Source organism: Pseudophryne corroboree, chromosome 8 (assembly GCF_028390025.1).
Source record: "Pseudophryne corroboree isolate aPseCor3 chromosome 8, aPseCor3.hap2, whole genome shotgun sequence".
Classification (NCBI taxonomy): Eukaryota; Metazoa; Chordata; class Amphibia; order Anura; family Myobatrachidae; genus Pseudophryne; species Pseudophryne corroboree.
Window position 1 is genome coordinate 424,836,822 of NC_086451.1, and position 25,804 is coordinate 424,862,625.

The following is a 25,804-nucleotide window of genomic DNA, read 5'->3' on the forward strand; positions in this document are numbered from 1 at the left end:
GCTACTCAGACACACATGTGCCCCATTCACAGTAAATGGGGTGGCAAAACACAAAGCCTGACATGGCTAGGCGCAGGCGCACCTAGCTACGCCAGGAGTGCAGGTCCAGGCAGGATGAAGCCCTGATGAGCGTAGCTACATATGTACCATGTTGCAATGCAAGGGGTGCAGATATATGTATTTCAGTATGTTTGCATGGAAAGTAAATCCTGCCTGCTTTTACATGTAGCCACAAATGCTTGACAGCTATATTTTTACACTGCATTTTAGATTTGAGTTTGGACACATTCCACCCAAATCTAACTCTCTGCACATGTTACATCTGTCCCACCTGCAGCACAACATGTTTTTGCCAAAGTGAACAGTTACTTGCTATTTTCAGACTCAGCCCCAATATAAGGATGATCACAGAAGGGTATGTATACATTTTTGCGCCATATGGAGTAGGACACCTGACATGACTTAGACGCTCCACCACGAGTAGCTATAGTAGGACTTTCAGACTACTTCCTATCTTTAGCCTCACACAGTTCCCCAGGCATTTAGGATTAGTCTTGTCACAAAGAAAAATGTATTAGAGATGTAGCCGCGCTCATCTGAGCTGTGGCTATTCACACCCACAACTCATTTGTCGTGGTGCACAAGCATGTGCATATATTCGCACCCATAACCCTTTCACTTTGTATTGTGAGATGAGTGTGCACGTGTGATGCAATTCTACATCTGTAAGTTGCAAGTTAAGCATAAACAATGCATGGGGCAAAGCATTACTTGGTTAACTTGTGTCAGTCCTCCATCTTTTGCCTTTTTAAGCAGAGCGTCTAAGATTCGTATCTGAGTTGTACACTGCAACCGCAAGAGGTGCCAGTGCCAGTGTCCTGGGTATCCAAACATTGTTTTTTAGTCATATAAGTGATGCAAGTAAAATGCATTTTTTATGAAATAGTGTAACAAGACGCATGATGTGGTATAGCCTGCCTCACCGGAACAGGTCTTACATGATCTCCTTGTCTCCGGAGGTTCGTCGGTCACTGAGCTGGTGGCTTCAGGACCATCGATTGAGCAGGGGTAGTCCCTTCTGGATCTCCAACTGGGTCCTTCTGACGATGGATGCCAGTCTGCGGGGTTGGGGCGCTGAGTTGGAGCAACACTCTCTTCAGGGTCGGTGTACCAGGGAGGAGTCTCTCCTCCCGATAAACATTCTGGAATTATGGGCTGGGTTTTTAATGCTCTGACCCTGGCCCAGCATCTCATAAATAACTGGCCTGTTCAAGTACAGTCGGACAACACCACCACGGTGGTGTATATAAATCATCAAGGCGGCACTCAAAGCCACATGGCAATGATGGAAGTGTCAAGGATTCTTTAGTGAGCGGAACGCCATCTGCCAACCATATCGGCAGTATTCAAAGTCTGTGTTGCACCATATGGGGCTATTTAGCGTGATAGGAGGATGTGTGTATTTGGACACATTTGTATAAGGGATCCGGTTCGGAAATCTGCTTTCGGGAACCCAGCTTTCGGGAAACCAGAATCCCGAAACTGCTCAAAATACAGATGCCAGGATCCCAACATGGACCACAATGCAGGCACCAGAATCCTGAATGCTGGGATCCCAAATGAAGGACTGCTGTCTCTGCAGCGAGGTAAGCTGCGGAGGGGTGGGGAGGTTAGGTGTAGCCTGTGGGGTGGAGGGATAGACTTCGGTGGGGGGGGGGGGGGAATTATGGTTAGGCTCAATCAGGGTTGGGCTGTGGGGGAGGGAGGAAGGGTTAGGTTTAGGCTGCAGGGCTAGCATAGTCACCTTTTAGGTGTCGGGATCCTAAGCGTTGGGATGCTGTTGTATTCTGACTGCCGGCATCCAAGAGCTGGGATCCTTATACCATCCCCGGTATAATACTGTATTTATTTAGCTAGTTTACTTCATACAAGTAGAAACATTGAAAACATTAGAAGCCATGTACTGTATATTTTCCAATCAATGGCTACATCGTGTTCTGTTATCATTAACATACTGTAGGTACTGTATTCTTGATGTTTTGGTTTGAGTTCCCATCCCTACTTGTGATCATAAACTATCTATATAAACATTTGTGGACCTGTTCCTGTACGCCTAAACATTTCCTATTTTTACCATTTACAGTATGAACCTAAGTCTGTTACAGTATGAACCAAGCTTCTGCAGCTGAGCCAATAATGCCTTTCTGCTATCCCTGGTGGATACTGGGGAGATAATTAGACTCCATGCCTCAACCCTGCTAGCACTAGCCACTGGTGGCAAAGGCATTTTCTCTTGCCTGAAGTGTGATATGACATGAGTAATGAAAGAAATGAGGGGGCAGTGGGAGATAGCTGATGCTAGTGATTAAGAGTTACAAGAGCGGTATTTAATGATAAACTGTACTGTATAAGGGGGCTTTGGTAAAAGGGGATCCAGTCAGGCTCCCGAAGGTCAGGATCCCGGCAGTAGAAATAACGACGCCGTTATCCCAAAACTGCTCGGAATGCCAGTGCTGGCATCCTGAGTGAGATCACAATCCTGGCGCCAGCATCCTGACAGCCAGGACTCTCGAATGACTGACTGCCGGGCTGCTGGAGAAGGGGGGCGGTTAGGTTTAGGCTGCAGGGGGAGGGGTAGGATGCAGGAAGGGGGGTTAGGTTTAGGTTGTGGGAAGGGGGAGTTAGATATCAGGTGCAGTGAGGGGGGTTTAGGTTTAGGCACATCCAGGGAGGGTTAGGCTGTGGATGGGGGTGGTTAGGTTTAGGCTGCAGGAAGGCAGGGTTAGGATTAGGCACCATTGGAGAGGGTTATGTTTAAGCTGTAATAAGGAAGGGTTAGGGTTGGGGGGGGGGGGGTTTAGCATACTTACCCGACCCCTGTGGGGATTCTCAACATCAAGATTCCGCTGTCAGTATTTTGACAGTGAGCATCCCAACCGCCAGCACTTCAGCCTCAACCTAGTAAAAAGTAGTAATAATAAAAGAGTAATATAATGTATAATCTAAAAGCCTTGTTTGTAGCAAAATCTTGCACTCATAATTTAATTGTGCTGTTGCCCACTTGTACTCATTAGTACCTATTAGCAGCATTAGAATAATTTACAGTGGTTATTACTGACCTCAACCATCCACAGAAATCATGAGTTGTTTTAAGAATCCCCACAGATGTTGAACATGAAAACAGTGTTTCAAATGTCTATTACTAAAATGTATTATATTTCCTTAGATTTATTCTATTTAAAGACCATCAAGATGAACAAGACCAACCAAACAGTATCTTATTTTATAATCAGAGGAATTTCAGAACTTCCTGAGCTGATGCTTCCAGTTTTTCTTCTGGTGTTACTTCTTTATCTCTCCATTCTTAGTGGCAACATGACCATTCTTCTCCTGGTCTTTGGGGACCATCGCCTACATACTCCTATGTACTTCTTTCTGGCCAACCTATCCATCCTGGACATCTCTTCTACAGCTGTCACTCTGCATAAGATCCTAACTGCATTTGTCACAGGAAACAGAACTGTGTCCTTTGCAGAATGTATGGCACATGCATACTTCTTCATGGCCTTGCAGTGTACAATTTTGCTGATGTTGGCTGCCATGAGTTATGATCGATTTTTGGCAATCTGCAATCCATTACATTATCACATGGTCATGAGCCCTAAACTCTGTGTACTGTTAGCTTTCTTATGCTGGTTGGCAGGTTTTGTTGAAGTTATACACCATATTTATTTATTATCGCATTTCACATGTTATACCTCCAATTATGTTGACCACTTCTTCTGTAGTGTCTTACAACTTATAAAACTTTCTTGCAGTGATACGTCACTGCTAAAGCTCTTGATTGACATACAAAGCACATTTATATCAGGGCTCCTACCTTTACTTATGACAGTTATCCCTTATATTTTTATAATACTTGCCATACTCAAAATCCATTCCAGTACAGGCAGACATAAGGCATTCTACACATGTTCCTCACACCTCACCGTTGTCATACTTCTCTATGTGACCCTTTACTTACCACCAACCTTAAAAGACACCTTGGGTTCTCCTAAACTGTTTTCACTTTTTAATGCAGTGGCAGTGCCTTTATTAAACCCTCTCATTTACAGCCTGAAAAACACTGAAGTGAAGTCAGCTATGAAGAGGCTGTTTAAACCTCTGCATGACAGCCTTAACCAATATTTCAATTTTCAGCAAACCCCCAAAAAGTCTGGTCAGTGTGTTAAAAATGCATCACAGCAGATAGATCTATCTTTTGACTGAAAGTAAATGCAATAGCGTATCATAAAACCAGTTCCCTCAAGAGATCTTTTGGTCTTCCACACTTGGGGGAGCATGGTCAAGCATGTAGTGACATGGATGCTGTATTGTGTATATCATGGCCCATTTTGCATACTGTGCTACTGCATTCCACTGAAGTGGGGTTGGCCATGTCATGTTGGAGACGGGGCTACACCTCCAGGGCAGGCCCAGGCCATGATATTCACTTCTTATCATGCCTGCAAAACACTGAAGTTACTAAATCCTGGAATCTTCCAAGACAAATGTTTGCCCGTTGGATTTGAGACCTGGATTTTGAAGTTATATGTGATTCGGATTCTCGCAGTCAAGTGCCAAGCCTCCATTGTTTCCCCAAAACTTTTTTCACTGTTTAATGCAGAAGCTGTGCCTTTACTCAGTCATCTCATTTACAGACTGAAAACACAGGAATTATGTCAGCTATGAAGAGACTGTGGAAAAGTCTGTATGACAACAACAACCAGTACTTCAATATTCAGCAATCAGTGTGTTAAAAATACATCACAGCAGAGACCTATTGAATAAAAGTAATGCAACAGCATATCATAAAACCAATGCTCTCAGGAGATCTTTCAGGCTTTGATACTAGAGGGAGCATGGTCAAGCATGTAGTGACATGGACATTGCTTATTGTGTATATCATATCATCTTCGGGGCAATGCTACAATCCATAGAACTGTCAGTTTGTGCACAATAAGCTGCCTGTGTCAAACCGTTAAATTGGCAGTCACACAATTTCTCCCCTGCAAAATTGCAACACAATAAAAAAGGTATTCAACTGTAAGTTTGGGCGCTTTAAAACATAGATCTCCTTTTTGCCGATTGATTTTGGTGATTGTCATATAAAATGTCCCAAACCACAATCCTTAATTAGTAAAGGTGATTCATTGTCCACCACCAAGTGATACTGTAATTCACAGGGAAGCCCCCAACCGGGTACACTCACAGAAAGTAGTATTTCAACAGGCCCATCAAGTATATATTTGTGATGTCCTCAGAAGTTTGCTCTATGTCCCATTGAATATGCCGCATATGGAAAACAGATCTCAAAATAAGCCAATCTTACCTACTGTACTGGAGATACCATCTTGTGAAAAATAATGGCAGTGTGCAAATTAATTATTTTAAAACTGAATTGGACAAAATTTGTTTTATTTATTGACCGTTTTTTTATATAGTACAGCATATACCTTTGTGCTTTACAATTGTGAACAAAATAGTAATAAAACAAAACTGGGTAATAACAGAAAGACAAATTGTTAAGAGGGCCCTGCTCGCAGGTTTAAATCTATAGGGAAATACTGTAGGCATTGATGCACAAGGCTAAGTGTTACATACTGTATTGCAAGAATGCCGGCGGTCGGGATGACGGAGTTTGAAATACTGGTACCAGAATCCTGACATGCAGTCAAAATGCCAAAGTTGGAACTCTGACATCACTTGGAATGCTGATGCCAAAAAACGACTGCTGACATCCTGCCGGGGTCCCTTACATTTTGCCCATGGGGGGAGGGTTAGGTTTAAGCTGCGGGAAAGGGACGGTTCGGGTTAGGCTGGGGGGTTAGGCACCTCCAGTGAGGGTTAGGGTTGGACAGCGGGGAAGGGAGGGTTAGGGTTAGGCTGCGGGGTTAGGCATGAGTGGGGATGGTTAAGGTTAGGCTGCGGGAGGGAGTGTGGGTTAAGGTTTGGCTGTAGGAAGGGAGAGTTAGGGTTAGGAGGAGGGTAAGCATACTTAACCGACCCATGTTGGGATGCTGAGCATCGGGATGTCGGTGTCGGTCTTATGACCGCCACCATCCCATTTCACACCCATTGCAAATTTGTCAGCCAGATTGCAAAGGTTCTTGGGGACTGTATTATCCAGTAACACATGAATGTTGGCCTGAAGACAGCAGGATGTGAAAGTGAAAAAAGATAAAACAAGTAAAATTATGTGTGGACTGCATGGACGGGATGAAATTGTTTAGGACAGCTTATGGATGTAATGTGAATTGTTCAGGAATTTAATAAGCTACCTGAAGAGGTGAGTTTTCAGGGAACACTTGAAGGTTTAGAGACTAGTGGAAGGTCTTATTGTGCATGGGAGGGCATTCCACAAAGTAGGTGCAGATAGAAAAAAGGCCTGTAACTATGAAAAGGAGAATGTGTGTGGATAAGAGATGCAGATCTTGTGCTGAGCGGAGAGGTTGAGCTGGGAGACATTTTGAGATAAACTACACCAGGTTTGTTGGTGTAGTTTGGCGAATAGCCTTAAATGTACTATAAGTAAAAGTATTTTATATTTAATTCAGGTGAATACAGTTAACCATATGAGGAATTGATATCAGGTAATGAACATGAGTGGAGCAGCAGATAACAAACATTTAAAATGGATTCAAAATGGATTGTAGTGGGGAAACTTTGTTTGGGGAAGACCAATAAGGAGACTATTGCAATAATCAAAGTGGGAGATAATGAGTGCATGTATTAGAGTTTTTTCAGTGTCTTGTGTAAGATATGGGCAAATTCTGGGTATGTTATTTAGATGTATGTAACAGGATTTGCAAACAGATTGAATGTGTGGAGCAAATGACAGGTCAGAGTCAATTATGACATCTAGGCAGTGATCCTCAGATGGAAATCCTGGCCTCCCCCTACCCCCCCTATTTGAGAAATGAAGCCCATTGCCATACCCTCCCCACTAGCTAATGGTATAAGACTGTTAATCACTGACAGACTGATGCCATAGTGCAACCGATATCGCAGCCTGTACTTTGCAGCATGCAACAGTCCTACAATCCAGTGACGAGCGGTGAGGTGATATGGAGCCTTTCCTGTCATACTAATGTATACGCCAGAGTTTTGACTATATAAAGTATATGAAAAATACAAAGAATATATTAGAAATATCTTCTTTGTATTATTCTAATCATTTTTATAGTCAAAACTGTGGAGTAAAAAGTCTATGACAGGTGAGACAGTGCCTCAACTGTCTATTTTTTCCGCACATCTCTGATCAAAACTCACCAAATGTCCCGCAGTATATACTGCTGCACCTGTGTATAATACCCACATGTATATACTGCTGCACCTGTGTATAATGCCCACATGTATATACTGCTGCACCTGTGTATGATGCCCACATGTATATACTGCTGCACCTGTGTATGATGCCCACATGTATATACTGCTGCACCTGTGTATGATGCCCACATGAACCCTTGAGCTCATATATTGTGTGTAAATCTGGCTCTGGTAATAGCCAGTGCCTCCTCAGCAGAGGAAGATTTACCACAAGGCAACCAAGGCGGCCGCTTAGTGCCCTGTCAGTCTTAGGGGGCCCTGTGGGTCTCATGAGGGCCCGCTGATATGGCTGTTTGGAGGGCATTTCCGGTGGACAACGACCTCAGCTGACTGATGATATATCAATATGCCATAATACTTTATTTTAAGTACTACTGTGTATTGACAATGGGAGTCTGCCTGCTACAATCAGTGAGGCACTGATATATATTCAATACACTGACTGAAGAGGGTAATAATGGGTATTACAAAATGCTGATATAAAATGCAGTCAGTGTGTGGACATGGTGCAATCAGTGAAGGGGGAAAATAATATACTGTAATAGAGGTGAAAAAGCAACAAATAATGTAAGAGGCATAAATCAGGAAGGAAAATATAGTGTTGTGGATTGTTTGAAGGAAGGGGGCCCCATATCTGTATCTTGCTTAGGGCAGGGCCGTCTTAACAGCAGTGTGGGCCCCTGGGCACAGCAATGCATTGGGCCCCCTACCCATCCTCCAGCGGTAGGGGTGGGGTGTGCTATCAGTGGCAGCTTTGATGTCCCACGGGCGGTAGGGGGTGTTCTATCTTCCGCTCAGCATGTAGGACCTGGAGCAGTAATTTCTGCTAATTACTCCTTTACTGCACAGATGGGACTAAACTGTAGAGGGGCCATTGGGCTGAATAAAAAAGCCCTGGTACATGACTTCCGGGGTGGTAGGGGGTGTTTAATACATAGGGGAGGGGTGGATAATGGAGTGGGCTTAATATTCATCATTTTCTGGTGGGAGGGCAGCTTGCCTGACTGCAGATATCTCAAGTTCCTGAAAATATATTTCTTAGCTTTGAATTGAATAAAAAACAAGAGATTCCCACCTTTTAGAAGGTTCTGGGAACTTGGGGATCAGAGGTCAGGAGCCAGAGCAATCCTCCAATGAATATATAAAACTGTATACCAGGCGTGTGGAGCTGGAGCAGGGACCAGCTGCTGGAAGGCTGATATCTCTGGTTCTGGGCACAGTAGAGACAAGCTGACAGTGTCCAGCAAAAGGGGAGAGTCTCAGAGTTTTTCTGAGGGTATAATCCAAAATCTATGTCAGGCAGAACCTGAGATATCTGGCTGGGAAGAGCAATTAACAGGCTCGGATGGGGACCACTGCTTTCACGTTGAATATCTCCGGTTCCCCAAGGCCGATTTTCAAAAATCTGGTACCCCTGGAAAGAGGGGACCCCCAGCTATCAGCCTAAGGCCCTTATACTCCTGGGGCCCTTGGGCAAGAGCCCATTGAGCCCATACGTAAAGACGGCCCTGGCTTAGGGCCCCATGAGGTCTAAATACACCTCTGCTTCTCAGCCATTGACCTCCCCACACGCCCCTACTACAACCAGATCTGAGTCATGTCCCTAGTGTAAAATTTGGCTAATCCATAGAAATTGGAAATTAAAAACAATTTGTGCATTTTTCTTTGTCTGCACTTCAGGAAAAGCACATTTGGAGGTATATTTACTAAAGGTCAATTTTGGTTGATTCTGTGTTTTTGGTCAATTTCTTGTCAGTTTTACAAATCAGAAATTTACTAAAGTCAAAACCAATGGAAATTCAACCAAAAACCTGACTTTCAACCACGAATGAACATTGGACCAACATTTATATTTTTACATAGAGTACTATAAAAACTGCAGATTTACTAAAGGTTGGTTTTAAAAACTGATGCAAAAATGACGGCTAACATGTTGAAACAATTTTGCTAATTCTCCACCAATTGAACTTTCAAACATTCCCGTGATACTAAAATAATGTGAAAAAGGTGTGAAAAAAAAATGTCACCTTAGTTTAGTAAAAATAATATAGATATATATGCCCGTTATGTTTAGGCATCTGTACAAATACTGTAGACTGGCAGTCACACAGTGACATAAACAGTTTTATATCTCAGAATTGCATTTTGTATCCAAACAAGTTACAGATTGCAATTAAAATGTACAGTATAACATCTCAGTTACTGTTTCAGAGCTGTTATAATAAACACGACCCATATTTAATTATTGCAGCATATAATTGACTTAATCTAGTGGGTTACATAGTATTGAGTAAGTATGGAAAATTTATATTGTTCTGTGTTTCAACCATTTAATATTTGCAAATCCAGGTATATTAACTAGGTAATTGCACAATAACACATAATACTTATATTTTGTTGTTATAACACTGCTGCTAGCATACAGTGTCTGCTGTTTATAATGGGTGGTATTCATGTGACCGGCAGTCTGCTGACCGACAGTCACATGACCTCCACCAACCATCCCGAAAGCTCACTATCCCGATGGTCGGCATGCCGACCAACAGGGACTATTTCCACTCGTGGGTGTCCACGACACCCATAGAGTGGGAATAGAACCCGTGGCGACTGGCGGTCAGCCATAATACACCCGTTTATAATATGTATGCTGCAACTGATATTGGAGAAATTATATCCAGTGGTGTCTATGATTTGTGAATTCTGCAACAACTCTGAAACAGTAACTAAAATATTATTATTATTATTATTATTATTATCCTTTATTTATATGACGCCACAAGGGATCCTCAGCTCCAAATTACAGAGTACATAAACAAAATAATCAAAACTTGAAAACACTGACATACAGTTGATGACAATATAGGACAATTACATGGTAAAAACACATACTGTAGCTACAGCAGCTGACAACACTGACATACAGTAACTATCAGCGTGGCAGAAAACTGCGGGATTTGGTGCCTTCAAAGATGGTTTAAGTAAGAGTATGCTAAGAACACGAGGGTTGAGGGCCCTGCTGGTGAGAGCTTTCATTCTACATTGTGGGGCTGATTATGGGAGCAAAGCAAAAAAAGCAAGAAATGTGCACCTTGGATAAACCATGCTGCATCACAGATGGGTCAGATTTAAAATATACAGAGAGATTTTGATTTGAGAGGAACATGTCCGAAGGCAAATCTGAATTGCAGTATAACAGTAAAGCTGTTCGGCATGTGTGGGCTACATTCAAAAGCAACTAGTATTAACACTACATGCAAAAGAGAAATGTCTTAGCACCCCTTGCATTGCTGCATGGTTTGCCCAGGTGCAACATTTGTAACCATTAGGTATGTACATTTGGTATGCACAACCCAAAAAATGATCATATAGTCAGACCTGTGATTATTATTTCTAGATATTTGGGGACTGTGAATTATCCAGAATATACAATTTAGTTGAGTTATAGTGAGTGCCCGTGTACAGTATATCCTGTTTCTCTCTCTTTTACAGTATATACTTCACAGTTTTTTGTATAAGCGATTGAACACCAGACCCCTTGTATCATAGTCAGACTCTTACTGTAGCTCCTGATATACAGTATAGGTCTTCTAAATTCACAAATGCCAATACACTTACTGTATGTTTGCCTCCAGTGTGGAGGATGGATGGAAAAAAGGTGTTATACTGTCCTCTGTCAACTGTCAGTCATCCTGGGCTTTGGGTTTGTATATTTATTGTGCCTAGCAGTGGTGTAACTCCCAAATACAATATAGACATTTTCCACCAGGCTCCAACTGTCAGAGGGGCACAAAGAAAGAAGACCAAGGGGGCTTCTGAACTAGAAAAGATCTCTCTCCACTCAGTTCATAGTGACTTGCTGCAGACACTGCCGATTGCTGTCCAAGCTCCGAAAACCCCCTTGAAGACCCCTTCAGCTGAAGAGTCTGGAATGTTTCTGATAACAGTTCAACAGGTGGCCGCTCACTTCACACAGCGCTGAAGTGAGCGACCCGCTAGATTGAGCCTTGAGTCTATCATCGCCGCCTTCATTTTCTTCCCATTCAACATAGGTTGTTATTCTCTCTCCACTCAAGAAGTCGCTTCACCTCCTCCTTATAACTGTCTCCCTCACCCTTAGTAATCAAGCCCACAAGAGTGGTGGCATCTGCAAATTTCACTATAAAATTAGATTCCGTGTGTGACGTGCAAGCGAATGTACGCATATAAGGAATAGAAAAAGTGACTTAAAAGGCATCCTAGAGGGACATCTTTTGTTAATACCAATTCCGATGAAAAGGCCAAGTAATCAATGTTTAAAGCTACAGTGTTCTATAACCATTAACATTAGTTTTCTTGAAGTTTTGTTTTGATGTCCCATCCCTACTTGTGATCCTGATAAAACCTGTGTTACCATTTTTGAACTTGAGCCTGTTAATGTTACCTTATGCTTCTTTTGACCACTCTCCTGCCTAACATTTTGGTGCCCAACTCTCAATTAATATACTAATCCAAGATTATAATGGTGGGAAGCAGATAGAGGTCCAAGTTGCTGGCAGCTGAGCCCATACTGTCTTTGTGCTGTCCCATCCCATGTTCTAATACTGCTAGTACTAAGCCTGACTCATGACTGAGTCATCTTCTCTTGCCTGAAGTGTGATAAGATATCTCCAATGACAGAAATATGAGGGGACAATGGGAGTTGCCTGATACTAGTGATCAAGAGTTACAAGAGTGGCAATTAAATATATATTATGGGGTAAGGGGTGAAAACTCAATATCAAGAGTTACAAGAGTAGCAGCCAAAGATATATAAAAGGCAATAGGACATTTTGGTAAAAAGCAGTAATAACAAATAGTAATATAATGTGTAATGTTTACTTATTTTTCAAAAGCCTTGTTCATAGTGAATAGATGCATTCATAATTTAATTGTGTTGCTGCCCATTTATAGTTGTTAGTACCTGTTAGCAGCTCTAGAATAATTTATAGTGGTTATCACTGGTCTACACTATCTCCAGAAATAATAAATTGTTTTAATAACTGCTACAGATGTTGAACATAAAAACATTTTTTAATATTTATATCAATAAAATATGTTATATTTTCTTAGGGTCATTCCACATCATAGTAGCTCCATCAAGATGAACAAGACCAACCAAACAGTAACCTATTTCATAATTAGAGGGATTTCAGAACTTCCAGAACTGAAGCTACCAATCTTCCTTCTGGTTTTACTTCTTTATCTCTCCATTCTTGGGGGCAACATGACCATTCTTTTCCTGGTCTTTGGAGATCATCATCTACATACTCCCATGTATTTCTTTTTGAGCAACTTATCCATCCTGGACATCTCTTCTACAACAGTCACTCTACACAAGATCCTGAATGCATTTGTTACTGGAAAAAGAGTTGTGTCTTTTTCAGAATGTATGACACATGCATACTTCTTCATGTCCTTGCAGTGTACAGAATTGCTGATGTTGGCTGCCATGAGTTATGATCGGTATGTGGCCATCTGCAATCCATTACATTATTACATGGTCATGAGTTCTAAAGTCTGTGTACTGTTAGCTTTCTTATGCTGGATATCTGGATTTCTTGAATTTATACCCCATATGTACATTTTATCACTTTTCTCATGTTATACTTCCAATTATGTTGACCACTTCTTTTGTGAATCTTGCAACTTATGAAACTTTCATGTAATGATACAACACTGCTAAAGCTCTTGATTTCCACAGAGAGTGTATTTATATCAGGGCTCCTACCCTTACTTATGACAGTTAGCCCATATATTTTTATAATACTTGCCATACTCAAAATCCATTCCAGCACTGGAAGACACAAGGCTTTCTACACATGTTCCTCACATCTAACAGTTGTCATACTTCTCTATGTGACCCTATACTTACCACCTACCTTAAAAGACTCCTTGGGTTCTCAAAAACTTTTTTCATTGTCTAATGCAGTGGCAGTGCCTTTACTCAACCATCTAATTTATAGCCTGAAAAACACTGAAGTGAAGTCAGCTATGAAGAGGCTGTTGAAACCTTTATATGACAGCTTTAACCAAAACTTCAAGTTTCAACAAACCCCAAGAAAGTCTGGTCATTGTGTTAAAAATGCATCACGGCAGAGAGCTCTATCTTATGAATGAAAGTCAATGCAATGGCGTATCATAAAACTAATTCTTCCAGGAGATATTTTGGGCTTTCACACATGGGGCAGCATGGTCAAGCATGTAGTAACATGGACAAGCCTTATTGTGTATATCATGGCCCACTTTGCATATTGTGCTACTGCATATCATGAAGTGGGGTTGGTCATGTCATGTTGGGAGCATGGCTGTACCTTCATGGCAGGCCCAGGCTATGATACCCCCTTCTTGTCATACCTTCACAACACTGAAGATACTAAATCCTGGAATCTTCTGCAACAGATTCTCGACCATTGTCTTTGAGACCTGGATTTTGTGGGAGTTATTCTTGACTCTGATTCTCACAGTCAAGTGCCAAGTACCAATCATAATTGCTTTCAGGTATCCATTTTACAATGTCAAAATATTGCCAAATAAAACAACTGATACCTCAGTATATTCACCTTCCATTATATACTCTATAACTTAATCTATGACTTAAAAATTCTATACTCAGATTTTATCAAACCATTTTCAGGTAACCTAATGTCTGTTCTCAGTGTGATATATCTTATCTCAGTATGACATAATGTATCACATAAACAGAATCCTGATGCTCAGCTTGCTGGCAGCAGGATATCTACAGTGAAAATGCTGGCAATTTGTGGTAAGCATTCTATGGCCAACCTTAAGCCCAACCCTAACCCACCCCTCCTGCAGCCTAACCTTAGAGTTAAAACTTGCAGTCATCAACTAACTCAACGGACTGGAGGCAGCCAAGTACAGCAACAAGTTTCAAAAGCTCATGGACAGATATCATAAGTGCTTAAATGAAGGATGCAATTATGCAGAAATATAGTCAAAATGTACTCTGTAAAAAAATCCCCAAAAATTGGAAAAAAAATGTTTATTTATTTTTGGACTGCTCACTCTCTTGCTCTCTGTGTCTCTCTGATATATATCATCATCAGCAGCAGCAGCAGCAACACTCATGAATAACAAGTTGTTCAGAAAAGTCAATACTCCAACTGACCAATGTTTCAATGAGTTTTACATCTTCAGGATTGCTGGGAGGCAATAAGGGACAGTCTGTACTCTGTATACATTTGTAAAGTAGCAAATAGTTTGCAAACACTACTTGTATAAACTGTTGATTACATTTGGCAAGTAGATTGCAAACTGTCCCTTACTCTCAGCACAAAGAAGAAAGCTAGCAGCAGAAACCCAGTAACTGCAATTCTTGGACCTTACTGTGACATTTTCACTGACTATGAGGGTAATTCAGAGTTGATCGTGGATGTGCTAAATTTAGCACATCTACAATCATTTATTCTGACATGTGGGGGGACGCCAAGCACAGGGCTAGTCCGGCCAACATGTCAGGCCTTGCCCCCCCCCTTCCTTCCCCGCACAGGTACAAAAGCATTGCCGAGCACAAGTAGCTCCCTGCCAATGCAGCTACTGATGGCAGGGAGCTAACCGCCGCGTCCCGTGTCACAGAGACTGCATGTGACATCAGGCAGCTGCCGTGGCCTGCCCACCCAATGGTCCAGACATGCCTGCATCTCACTGGCTGCACATGCACAGTGCGTCCTCCGGGTGTGAGCACTGCGCATAGTAATTCAGAATGTGATCGCTGCCGCTGCAGCGATGCAGTCTGAATTATCCCCTATGTAAGGTTATTACTGGATGACTCCATATAATAATTAGAGATGAGCAGGTTCGGTTCCTCGAGATCCGTACCCCCCCGAACTTCACCTATTTTACATGGTTCCGAGGCAGCCTCGGATCTTCCCGCCTTGCTCGGTTAACCCGAACGCGCCTGAACGTCATCATCCCGCTGTCGGATTCTTGCGAGATTCGTATTCTATATAAAGAGCCGTGCGTCTCCGCCATTTTCACTCGTGCATTGGAGATTGAACGGAGAAGATGTGGCTGCGTTCTCTCTCTGAAAAGCTCAGTAATCTGTGCTCAGTGTGCTGCAAATATCTGTGCTCAGTGTGCTGCAAATATCTGTGCTCAGTGTGCTGCAAATATCTGTGCTCAGTGTGCTGAAAATATCTACGTTCTCTGCCTGAAAAGCTCCATATCTGTGCTCAGTGTGCTGCAAATATCTGTGTTCAGTGTGCTTCATTTTGGTGACCAACAGTATATAGTTGTACAGTACATGATTAGGCAATTGCTGTTGTATCTTGCAGCTCAGTGTCACTGCAAGTATCAATTCCATATCTGTGCTGCATTTTGTGAGCAGTTTATATAGTATTATAATTATTACAGTGCAGCATTTTGGTGACCAACAGTATATGGTTGTACAGTACATTAGGCAATTGCTGTAGTATCTTGCAGCTCTGTGTCACTGCAAGTATCCATTCCATATCTGTGCTGCATTTTTGTGAGCAGTATATATAGTATTACAGTGCAGCATTTTGGTGACCAACAGTATATAGTTGTACAGTACATTAGGCCATTGCTGTAGTATCTTGCAGCTCTGTGTCACTGCAAGTATCCATTCCATATCTGTGCTGCATTTTTGTGAGCAGTATATATAATATTACAGTTAGTGATGTGCACCGGACATTTTTCGGGTTTTGTGTTTTGGTTTTGGATTCGGTTCCGCGGCCGTGTTTTGGATTTGGACGCATTTTGGCAAAACCTCACCGAAAATTTTTTGTCGGATTCGGGTGTGTTTTGGATTCGGGTGTTTTTTTTTTCAAAAAACCCTAAAAAACAGCTTAAATCATAGAATTTGGGGGTCATTTTGATCCCATAGTATTATTAACCTCAATAACCATAATTTCCACTCATTTCCAGTCTATTCTGAACACCTCACACCTCACAATATTATTTTTAGTCCTAAAATTTGCAACGAGGTCGCTGGATGGCTAAGCTAAGCGACACAAGTGGCCGACACAAACACCTGGCCCATCTAGGAGTGGCACTGCAGTGTCAGACAGGATGGCACTTCAAAAAAATTGTCCCCAAACAGCACATGATTCAAAGAAAAAAAGAGGCGCACCAAGGTCGCTGTGTGACTAAGCTAAGCGACACAAGTGGCCGACACAAACACCTTGCCCATCTAGGAGTGGCACTGCAGTGTCAGACAGGATGGCACTTCAAAAAAATTGTCCCCAAACAGCACATGATGCAAAGAAAAATGAAAGAAAAAAGAGGTGCAAGATGGAATTGTCCTTGGGCCCTCCCACCCACCCTTATGTTGTATAAACAGGACATGCACACTTTAACGAACCCATCATTTCAGCGACAGGGTCTGCCACACGACTGTGACTGAAATGACTGGTTGGTTTGGGCCCCCACCAAAAAAGAAGCAATCAATCTCTCCTTGCACAAACTGGCTCTACAGATGCGAGATGTCCACCTCATCATCATCCTCCGATTCCTCACCCCTTTCACTGTGTACATCCCCCTCCTCACAGATTATTAATTCGTCCTCACTGGAATCCACCATCTCAGATCCCTGTGTACTTTCTGGAGGCAATTGCTGGTGAATGTCTCTACGGAGGAATTGATTATAATTCATTTTGATGAACATCATCTTCTCCACATTTTCTGGAAGTAACCTCGTACGCCGATTGCTGACAAGGTGAGCGGCTGCACTAAACACTCTTTCGGAGTACACACTGGAGGGAGGGCAACTTAGGTAGAATAAAGCCAGTTTGTGCAAGGGCCTCCAAATTGCCTCTTTTTCCTGCCAGTATACGTACGGACTGTCTGACGTGCCTACTTGGATGCGGTCACTCATATAATCCTCCACCATTCTTTCAATGGTGAGAGAATCATATGCAGTGACAGTAGACGACATGTCAGTAATTGTTGGCAGGTCCTTCAGTCCGGACCAGATGTCAGCACTCGCTCCAGACTGCCCTGCATCACCGCCAGCGGGTGGGCTCGGAATTCTTAGCCTTTTCCGCGCACCCCCAGTTGCGGGAGAATGTGAAGGAGGAGCTGTTGACGGGTCACGTTCCGCTTGACTTGACAATTTTCTCACCAGCAGGTCTTTGAACCTCTGCAGACTTGTGTCTGCCGGAAAGAGAGATACAACGTAGGTTTTAAATCTAGGATCGAGCACGGTGGCCAAAATGTAGTGCTCTGATTTCAACAGATTGACCACCCGTGAATCCTGGTTAAGTGAATTAAGGGCTCCATCCACAAGTCCCACATGCCTAGCGGAATCGCTCTGTTTTAGCTCCTCCTTCAATGTCTCTAGCTTCTTCTGCAAAAGCCTGATGAGGGGAATGACCTGACTCAGGCTGGCAGTGTCTGAACTGACTTCACGTGTGGCAAGTTCAAAGGGTTGCAGAACCTTGCACAACGTTGAAATCATTCTCCACTGCGCTTGAGTCAGGTGCATTCCCCCTCCTTTGCCTATATCGTGGGCAGATGTATAGGCTTGAATGGCCTTTTGCTGCTTCTCCATCCTCTGAAGCATATAGAGGGTTGAATTCCACCTCGTTACCACCTCTTGCTTCAGATGATGGCAGGGCAGGTTCAGGATTGTTTGGTGGTGCTCCAGTCTTCTGTACGCGGTGGCTGAATGCCGAAAGTGGCCCACAATTCTTCGGGCCACCGACAGCATCTCTTGCACGCCCCTGTCGTTTTTTAAATAATTCTGCACCACCAAATTCAATGTATGTGCAAAACATGGGACGTGCTGGAATTTGGCCAGATGTAATGCACGCACAATATTGCTGGCGTTGTCCGATGTCACAAATCCCCAGGAGAGTCCTATTGGGGTAAGCAATTCGGCGATGATGTTCCTCAGTTTTCGTAAGAGGTTGTCAGCTATGTGCCTTTTATGGAAAGCGGTGATACAAAGTGTAGCCTGCCTAGGAACACGTTGGCGTTTACGAGATGCTGCTACTGGTGCCGCCGCTGCTGTTCTTGCTGCGGGAGGCAATACATCTACCCAGTGGGCTGTCACAGTCATATAGTCCTGAGTCTGCCCTGCTCCACTTGTCCACATGTCCGTGGTTAAGTGGAAATTGGGTACAACTGCGTTTTTTAGGACACTGGTGACTCTTTTTCTGAGGTCTGTGTACATTTTCGGTATCGCCTGCCTAGAGAAATGGAACCTAGATGGTATTTGGTACCAGGGACACAGTACCTCAATCAAGTCTCTAGTTGCCTCTGAATTAACGGTGGATACCGGAACCACGTTTCTCACCGCCCAGGCTGCCAAGGCCTGAGTTATCTGCTTTGCAGCAGGATGACTGCTGTGATATTTCATCTTCCTTGCAAAGGACTGTTGGACAGTCAATTGCTTACTGGAAGTAGTACAAGTGGTCTTCCGACTTCCCCTCTGGGATGACGATCGACTCCCAGCAGCAACAACAGCAGCGCCAGCAGCAGTAGGCGTTACACTCAAGGATGCATCGGAGGAATCCCAGGCAGGAGAGGACTCGTCAGACTTGCCAGTGACATGGCCTGCAGGACTATTGGCTTTCCTGGGTAAGGAGGAAATTGACACTGAGGGAGTTGGTGGTGTGGTTTGCAGGAGCTTGGTTACAACAAGAGGAAGGGATTTAGTGGTCAGTGGACTGCTTCCGCTGTCATCCAAAGTTTTTGAACTTGTCACTGACTTATGATGAATGCGCTGCAGGTGACGTATAAGGGAGGATGTTCCGAGGTGGTTAACGTCCTTACCCCTACTTATTACAGCTTGACAAAAGCAACACACAGCTTGACACCTGTTGTCCGCATTTGTGTTGAAATAATTCCACACCGAAGAGCTGATTTTTTTTGTATTTTGACCAGGCATTTCAATGGCCATATTCATCCCACGGACAACAGGTGTCTCCCCGGGTGCCTGACTTAAACAAACCACCTCACCATCAGAATCCTCCTTGTCAATTTCCTCCCCAGCACCAGCAACACCCATATCCTCATCCTGGTGTACTTCATCAGTGACATCTTCAATTTGACTATCAGGAACTGGACTGCGGTGCTCCTTCCAGCACTTGCAGGGGGCGTGCAAATGGTGGAAGGCGCAAGCTCTTCCCGTCCAGTGTTGGGAAGGTCTTAATGACGACACAGAGGTAGGTACAGCAGTGGCCTTCCATACCGTACTGCTATATATAGTATACTGGTGGTCACTGTGTCAGCAAACTGCAAAACTAAAATGCACCACAGGTATAGAATGTAGATGGATAGTATACTTAATGACGACACAGAGGTAGGTACAGCAGTGGCCTTCTGTACCGTACTGCTATATATAGCATACTGGTGGTCACTGTGTCAGCAAACTGCAAAACTAAAATGCACCACAGGTATAGAATGTAGATGGATAGTATACTTAATGACGACACAGAGGTAGGTACAGCAGTGGCCTTCCGTACCGTACTGCTATATATAGTATACTGGTGGTCACTGTGTCAGCAAACTGCAAAACTAAAATGCACCACAGGTATAGAATGTAGATGGATAGTATACTTAATGACGACACAGAGGTAGGTACAGCAGTGGCCTTCCGTACCGTACTGCTATATATACTGGTGGTCACTGTGTCAGCAAACTGCACAACTGAAATGCACCACAGGTATAGAATCTAGATGGATAGTATACTTGACGACACAGAGGTAGGTACAGAAGTGGCCTACTGTACAGTAATGCTATATATTATATACTGGTGGTCACTGTGTCAGCAAAACTCTGCACTGTACTCCTCCTATATACTATTATACTGGTGGTCCCCAGTCCCCACAATAAAGCAGCACACTGAGCACAGATATGGAGTGTTTTTCAGGCAGACAACGTATACTGGTGGTCACTGTCAGCAAAACTCTGCACTGTACTCCTGCTATATAATACAGCTGCTCCCCAGTCCCCACAATTAAGCAGTGTGAGCACAGATATATGCAGCACACTGAGCACAGATAAGGAGCGTTTTTTTCAGGCAGAGAACGGATAAAACTGGTGGTCACTGATCAGCAAAACTCTGCACTGTACTCCCCCTATATTATACAGCTGCTCCCCAGTCCTCCCCACAATTAAGCAATAAAGCACAATCAAGTTCAACAATAACGGAGAGGACGCCAGCCACGTCCTCTCCCTAACATTTCCAATGCACGAGTGAAAATGGCGGCGACGCGCGGCTGCTTATATAGAATCCGAATCTCGCGAGAATCCGACAGCGGGATGATGACGTTCGGGCGTGCTCAGGTTAACCGAGCCATACGGGAGAATCCGAGTATGGCTCGGACCCGTGTAAAAAGGATGAAGTTCGGGGGGGGGGGGGGTTCGGTTTCCGAGAAACCGAACCCGCTCATCACTAATTACAGAGCAGCATTTTGGTGACCAACAGTATATAGTTGTACAGTACATTAGGCCATTGCTGTAGTATCTTGCAGCTCTGTGTCACTGCAAGTATCCATTCCATATCTGTGCTGCATTATTGTGAGCAGTATATAGTAGGACAGTGCAGCATTTTGGTGACCAGCAGTATACATATATAGTACAGTACAGTAGGCCATTGCTGTATCTTGCAGCTCTGTGTCACTTCTAGTATCCTGATCAGTGCTCAATATCTGCTGATTTGTTGTGACCAGTATGTCTACTGTACTGTGCGACATGTGTTATACACCTGGTGATTATACATCCTGTAATCTGTACTGAGCGATGTGTGAGATACACCTGGGGATTATACACCCTATATACTGTACTGTGTGATGTGTGAGATACACCTGGGGATTATACACCTTATATTATTATTATTATCCTTCATTTATATGGCGCCACAAGGGTTCTGCAGCGCCCAATTACAGAGTACATAAATAATCAAACAGGAAAACAGCAACTTACAGTTGATGACAGTATAGGACAAGTACAGGGTAAATACACATAGTTACATCAGCAGATGACAGTGGAATAAGTATCAGGTGGCAGAAGACTGCTGGATGTGGTACAGTTGAAGATTATTAAAGTAAGACAAAGGATAAGCACATGAGGGAAGAGGGCCCTGCTCGTGAGAGCTTACAATCTAAAGGGGAGGGGTAGACAGACATGGGTGACATAGATGGGGTAGATAGAGAACGTTGAACAGAGGGTTAGGATGAGATTTGGCTGGGTTTGGTGAAGAAGTGGACCCCCAGAAGGCACAAGTCAATACTGAACATTGCAACATTTTACTGGGCTATGCAGGAGAAAATTAAAAATAGGGGAAAATAAAAATAAAAAAAAGAATCAATAACTACTACCGCTTTCAAAAAGGTCAATGGAAGCTAAAATAATGGACAACTACCTCATGGAAGCCAGATACAGTATAAAAAATAGTACTTAGAGTTAGGAATGAGTGCTTATGAAATACAGTAACATTTTGTCATAATATTTCAGAAACTGCATGGCTGGTCTCATGCACTCTTTTGCTCTAATACACCACCTGCTTTAGGATTTATATTCAAAAACATTATGTCTCCATAATCCCAAAAACGTCAGTCTTCTTGGAAAGTGATTTGTTCCTTTGTAAGGGAAAGAGAACAAACGTTCTCAAACAACGGTTTCTCAATTTCTTTTTCCTCTGGGAAGTGATTGTGGATTCACAGGAATATCTGAGCATTTCTGTAATCAGAAAGCAGCGACTTTCTACAAATGTTTACGAATAATTCCAGTGATTTTGTCATTTTCTTCCAGTGATTTGGACCAATAATACCATTGATTAGAATGAATAATTCCAGTGATTTTGTCATTTTCTTCCAGTGATTTGGACCAATAATACCATTGATTAGAACGAATAATTCCAATGATTTTGTCATTTTCTTCCAGTGATTTGGACCAATAATACCATTGATTAGAACGAATAATTCCAGTGATTTTGTCATTTTCTTCCAGTGATTTGGACCAATAATACCATTGATTAGAACGAATAATTCCAGTGATTTTGTCATTTTCTTCCAGGGATTTGGACCAATAATACCATTGATTAGAACGAATAATTCCAGTGATTTTGTCATTTTCTTCCAGTGATTTGGACCAATAATACCATTGATTAGAACGAATAATTCCAGTGATTTTGTCATTTTCTTCCAGTGATTTAGACCAATAATACCATTGATTAGAACAAATAATTCCAGTGATTTTGTCATTTTCTTCCAGTGATTTGGACCAATAATACCATTGATTAGAACGAATAATTCTAGTGATTTTGTCATTTTCGTCCAGTGATTTGGACCAAAAATACCATTGATTAGAACAAATAATTCCTGTGATATTGAGGTGTTTGTGTCGCTTAGCTTAGCCGTCCAGCGACCACAGTGCACCTCTTTTTCTCTTTTCTTTGCATCATGTGCTGTTTGGGGCCAATTTTTTGAAGTGCCATCCTGTCTGACACTGCAGTGCCACTCCTAGATGGGCCAGGTGTTTGTGACGCCCTCTTGGGTCGCTTTGCTTAGTCATCTGGTGACCTCGGTGCAAATTTTAGGACTAAAAATAGTATTGTGAGGTGTGAGGTGTTCAGAATAGACTGAAAATGAGTGGAAATTATGGTTATTGAGGTTAATAATACTATAGGATCAAAATTACCCCCAAATTCTATGGTTTAAGCTGTTTTTGAGGGTTTTTTGAAAAAAAACACCCAAATCCAAAACACACCCGAATCTGACAAAAATTTTCAGGGAGGTTTTGCCAAAATGCGTCCGAATCCAAAACACGGCCATGGAACCGAATCCAAAACCAAAACACAGAACCCGAAAAATTTCCGGTGCACATCTCTAATAATAAAACGTGTATTTTCAGCCTGGAAGTGAGTTTGTCCTTTGTGACTTTTGGTAAAGGCTAAAACATGAAAGTTTGATTATTTTTTTACCCTATTACATATATGAGTTATAAAAAAAAGTGCAAATTTAGTGCTAAACTCGCACATTTAACAAACTCAGACCCAATTCAAATTTACTCCCATATATTGCAAATGTGCAAGGTCTGCTAACTCTGAGCATAATTCAGACCTGGGTGGCCGATTGTCAATCGACAGTGCATGCATACGGATTGTAGTGCGCACGTGCGAGGCCAAACTGCAAAAAAATCGAATTACTTTTTTTATCGCTCAGTGAACCAAGTTGATTGACAGGAAGCGGGTGTTTGGGGGTGGTTACTGCCCATTTTCTGGGAGTGTCGGGAAAAATGCAGGCATTCACAAAGTTTTTTCAGGGAGGGTGTGCAATGTCAGCTCCAGCTCCAATCAGCCTTATTCTATCACACTGTAGGAGTAGGTCCTGGGCAACGCATAGAGTGGAAAAATCATTTGATGATGAGTGACTTGGAAACGGATTTGCAGATGACCGGCATTCGTACAGCTTTTTGCAAGGCATATGTAGACTTGCACTGGGCGGTTTTTCACTCTTTCTGGGTGGGAACTATCTGATCACAAACCTCTGCAAATTCTCAGATGAGCAATCAGGTTTCAATTAGGCCCTCTGTCAATACCAAGTATTGTTTTATTACCTTGTTATACCTCTTGTGTTATACCTACTGTATTACGGATTGTTATACCTATTGAGCTGCTCATGCCGGGCCACTTCTTTGAAGTTTTACAGGGCTACTAATAGTTTCCGAACTGACACTGGTCTCAGACACAACTGCAGCAAATGGCACAAAGAAGGCCGCAATTGCATACAATTAGGCACTATGAGGATGGATCCTGCCCACTCAACAGACCCCATCCCCTCATCAGACTGCACCCCAACTAAGGCTGGTTTTCCATCCAAATCCACCCCTGAACTCTGATACTGAGCTATTTCTGTGCAGCAAGAGGTCAACAATCGGAATAAAACTGTCTCACTGGGGTATTTGTGAGATCTGTAGCAATACAATGTATGCCAGTCCAAAGTTTAGAGGCACCCAGCATTTAAAACATGTTACCACTAGATATGAATGGGTCTAGTTCTATGGGGTGCTGTATCTGTCCATAGAGGGGCTGCTGTGTCCATCCATGGGTGCTCTGTCTGACCATAAAGGGGCTGTTTTGTCCTTGAGGGGTGCTCTATCCATCCATCAAGGGGCAGCTGTGTCCAACAAGGGGCTGATGTACATGTCCATGGGTGCTGTCAATCTAGGGGAGCTCTGTTGGTCCATCAAGGGGCTGCTGTGTCCTCCAGAGGTGCTCTGTATTTCCAGGGGTACTATCTCCATCCATCCAGGGCTCTGCCCCAGTGTAAAAAAAAAACTAAAAAATTGTATTTAAAAAAAAAATATTTTTTTTTTGTGCTATACCCCAGTTTACAATACTATTATTTCTGTGGCACTGCTGGTCAGACTGCAGTGTAATAATCATACTCTAAATGTAGGTAGCCCGTACCCAGGGGTGATTTGTTGTACATAAAGGGGTGCTGTGTTGGTCTATCAAGGGGCTGCTACACCAACAAGGGGTGCTCTGTCCATCCATAAAGGGGCTGCTGTGCCTTGCAGGGGTTTTCTGTCAATTCACAAAGGAACTGTTGTATCCTCCAGGTGTAATCTGTCAATCCATCCAGGGACACTGACCCAGTGTAAAATTAAAATAATAAAAGCTGTACCCCAGTGTACTATGGTAGAGCGTTAAGTTGCCCTGCACCACCTGTTATAATTTCTGCTGTATATAATTACATACCAACTAATAAGAAATAAATGATTATGGGAAATCCCTTGACGGCTTGTTCTATGTGTTGGCGGTGCTCCCCTGAGGAAATTGATAATTGAATCAAAACAGGGGTTTTCCCATAAGGGAACAGAAAAAAGAAGATTTAACTCTTTTGTGGGGGCATTCTTTTTTATCGTTTGTTGCGATTTTTAAACTTAGTTTTTAATTAATAAATATTAATAATGTTTATTATGTTGAGTACAACTAACCTTAAAAACCTTATTCTACCCTGTAATTTAGGGAATATAACTCTCTGAAGTGATTTATTGGGATTGGATATAACCACCCCACCAAATTATATCTAGCCCTTGTTTAGGTAAATACAAATGAATTAAAATGGTTTACAGTAATCAATATGGGTGAAAATATAGAAAAAACTAGAGGTGTAAGTAACAAATTTATTATATTACTATGTACCTCTCATAGGGCTTATTTGGTAATTTGGAAATCTGCTCTGTTCTCTTACAATTTCTCAACACATTTCCCAAATAACACAGGGAGAATTCTACATACAGTATAGACCTATATGGCTTAATTAGGTTTTGACAGTACCCATATATTTGGAACAACAGTGCACTATACATAAACAGAATAGATTTCAGCAAGAAAGAAAAATGTGTCTGTGATTTATTATTTCTAACAGTGCCTGTATTGTCAGAGTAACCGCATACAAAAGATAGTGTGTCTCTTTTTTCTCAG

The 25,804-nt window shown here is 42.5% G+C and overlaps 1 protein-coding gene and 2 pseudogenes across 1 annotated transcript; 2 read left to right on the forward strand and 1 right to left on the reverse strand.

Moving 5' to 3' along the window:
• LOC134949909 (vomeronasal type-2 receptor 26-like) overlaps positions 1 to 25,804 on the reverse strand; it is a 1,108,520-nt pseudogene that overhangs the window by 827,325 nt on the left and 255,391 nt on the right.
• On the forward strand, positions 1,574 to 4,269 carry LOC134948027 (olfactory receptor 2AP1-like). The gene is made up of 2 exons (XM_063935788.1): positions 1,574 to 1,646; positions 3,227 to 4,269. Exons 1-2 carry the CDS (start codon positions 1,574 to 1,576, stop codon positions 4,267 to 4,269), a joined length of 1,116 nt encoding a protein of 371 aa, XP_063791858.1.
• On the forward strand, positions 12,488 to 13,503 carry LOC134948028 (olfactory receptor 6C74-like; annotated as a pseudogene).